Source organism: Phaeoacremonium minimum (genome assembly GCF_000392275.1).
Source record: "Phaeoacremonium minimum UCRPA7 unplaced genomic scaffold PA7_03_scaffold_594, whole genome shotgun sequence".
Taxonomy (NCBI): Eukaryota; Fungi; Ascomycota; class Sordariomycetes; order Togniniales; family Togniniaceae; genus Phaeoacremonium; species Phaeoacremonium minimum.
Window position 1 is genome coordinate 17,400 of NW_006921496.1, and position 2,824 is coordinate 20,223.

The 2,824-nt window shown below is 53.1% G+C and overlaps 1 protein-coding gene across 1 annotated transcript; it reads right to left on the minus strand.

The window, feature by feature from the left end:
• Positions 1-849: 849 nt before the first annotated feature.
• Positions 850-2,619, minus strand: UCRPA7_8423 (putative family 71 glycosyltransferase protein; the record flags this gene model as incomplete). Its single annotated transcript, XM_007920936.1, has 1 exon — positions 850-2,619. One exon carries the CDS (start codon positions 2,617-2,619, stop codon positions 850-852), a length of 1,770 nt encoding a protein of 589 aa, XP_007919127.1.
• Positions 2,620-2,824: the final 205 nt, after the last annotated feature.

Sequence of the window (2,824 nt, forward strand, 5' to 3'; positions counted from 1 at the left end):
CCTTATGTTCATAAAATGTCACTGAGTTCTCATCGCCTTCTCAGGATCAACTCAACAAAGTCTCATTACCCTTCCTTCTAAAATCCCTTTATTTACTCACTAACTAGATTTTCACCATTATGCGTTCCATTATCATTATTGCTGTGTCTCTCGCAGTCCTGGCAAAGGCTGCCCCCCAGGGTCATGACGCTGGCATTGGGAAACTGAATATCCGTCAGGATTGCACCGTCGATTGTACCTGCACTAAGCCGGAGACCGGTAGATCTTGGGAAGATACTCAGCGCTGCTGTGTTCCCAACGGTGGCACATTGGACGTCCCTGTATGTAACACTGTTACGATTCTCATACATCTCACCCGCTCTCACTTATCTAGTCACTCCATATGTAATCCTGAAGCATTGATATAACTCTGATTCTCGTTAGGCCGAGTACTGCCGCCGTATCCCGTACGAAACCGCCCAGGCTGGTTTTGGTGGCTGTTGTGGCGGGGACTCCCATTATGAGTGTCGACAGGCAATTTGCAGTGACTAGACACAAAGGCTGGAGCTCGATGCAGGTCGAAAATGGGATGGGAATGAAGATTGGCCAAATTGAGAGTACATGATGAATTACTTTTCGAAAATTGTGTAGAGTGATGAATACAGACTTAGGTATCCTGGGCTCCTTAGTTGTACCTCTTTCTTTCAAACATATAACCGAGGATGGTCGACGAGACCAATGAACATGTTGCATTCATTCGTTTACTTTGCATTACATTATATATCTGGACCTCTCATTCATGATCCCTCAAGGGTATCCTGTTTATGTATCGTATCGCATAACTTTCAAAAACAACTCAAAAAAGGTCTATCAAGAAGCAGGGGATGGAGGATCAAAACGGACTTCTTCCTGCGATCCCTGACTTGAACCATCAGCGACCGTCGCTGCACTATCCTGGACATCTTGCTTCGCCCCCTGGTCTGAACCACTGGTGGGAACTTCTACAGCATTGTCTATATTTTGGGCGTTGGCCGTTCCAGTGCCGACTACATCCGTGGCCAAGCCGTCTTTATCTGTGGCCTCTTTCTCTTTTGTCTCCTGTAACTTGGCGTCCACGGCCTTCGCCTTGTCCGCCTCATCGAGCTTCCAGTATCCCCCAAGCTCGTCGAATATGCGCTCGAAGCCAGGCAGTATCTCGTCAATATTCTTGGGCTCGACGTCGAACAGGTCTGTACACATTGCCACATGGGTACCCTCTGGCTTATTTGGCATGTACTCCACCGTGTCAAACTTGATGGCGACGTTGACGCTTTGCATCGGGTCTTCGTCCGACGGCGCCAACTTGTAATTCCGATAATACCCGCCCTGCTTGTCGCGCTGCCATCGCATAACCTCCAGATCAGTCGTCTTGGTCAAGCCCCCATGCACGAAAGCGATCTTGCCGCCCGAGTCCGGGTGGTGCTGCGCGAAGCTGTGGCCGCAATAGAAGCCACCATTGACCGTGCCGAGGCTGGTCAGCCAGCGCTTGGGCTTGCCGTAGCGGGTCTTGAGGGCGTGCCAGGCGAAGCGGAACATGTCCTTGTCGCCGAGCAGGAACTCGTTGTAGTAGGCGCCCTGCTCGTTGTTGAGCCACGACGCCAGCTGCAGGTGGTAGAAGAAGCGCCGCTTGTCCACCAGCAGCTGCCCGCTCTCCTGCTCGTACTCGTCCATGCGGCACGGCGTGTTGGTGATGGCCCACGCGGGATTGTTGGGCCGCGTGCGCGCGATGTCGGGCCAAAAGATGGTGCCGTATTCCTTGTATTCGTCGGAGTCGTAAAGCGTGGCGGGGTCGATGACGGGAATGTTATCGGAGTCGAGCAAGATTGGCTCCGCAAAGCGGGAATTAATAAGAGATGCGGTCTTCAGCTGGTAATTGATGCCGAAGAAGCCATCCTTCTTGATATGAAGGATGTTGTGGTCCTTGGATAGATCATTGAAGTAGATTTCGGGGTAGATGTCGAGCAATTCTTGGCCTTTGCCCATGTCCATCTCATCGTCCCAGTAATGGATCTCCACCGGAATGACAGAGTTCAGCCTGACCAGTGCGCGCAAGATGACCTTGACACGCATGAGGGTATCTGCATTGCCGGCCACGATGACAAGTCCACGACCATTGAACCTGCCATCAACCTGGGAGTAGGGAATCATCCCGGACTCGACAAAGGTGTGCCACTCCCGGCGTTTCTGCTCCAGTTCCTGATCTGGCCGGTCGTCAGTGACCCAGTCCTTATCCGTGCCATATTGGAAATTGACCTTCTCGGCCGGGCCCCATAAGCAGGTGCTCTTCGCGTCGGCCATTGTGATGCCGGGCAGGAGCATGACCGCCTGAAAATGGGGTTTGAAGTCATCGGCGGTCAGAAGCTTGTGCGCATCCTGGGCGAGCGCTGGCTCGGCAGGATTTGGAGCATTTCCATCACTACCGCTTGGGGAGTGAGCATCGTCCAGCTTCTTTCCCTTGTCGTCGAGTGGCGGCACCGGTGCGCTGTTCGGTCGGTCGGCGCTTTCGATGTCTGGAATGGCGTCGTAGTGCCATGTGAGGAACAGGAAGATGCAGATGACGACTGCCGCATACAGCAGCTTTGGCCTCCGTGTGACGCCCATTGCCATGATTGACACTCTCCGAAACGAAACAGATGGAAGAAAGTGGTTATCGCGAACTACGCGACTGAAGAGAAGCTACCAGTAGACACACCACTTCAGCCCCCCAGACAAGCGATGCCCCCCGCAGATTGACGTGCGCGGGTCTTCATTTCAATTTGCTTGTGATCCTGGTCAGAGACCGAGGCTGGCTGGCCTGTTGTTCGCC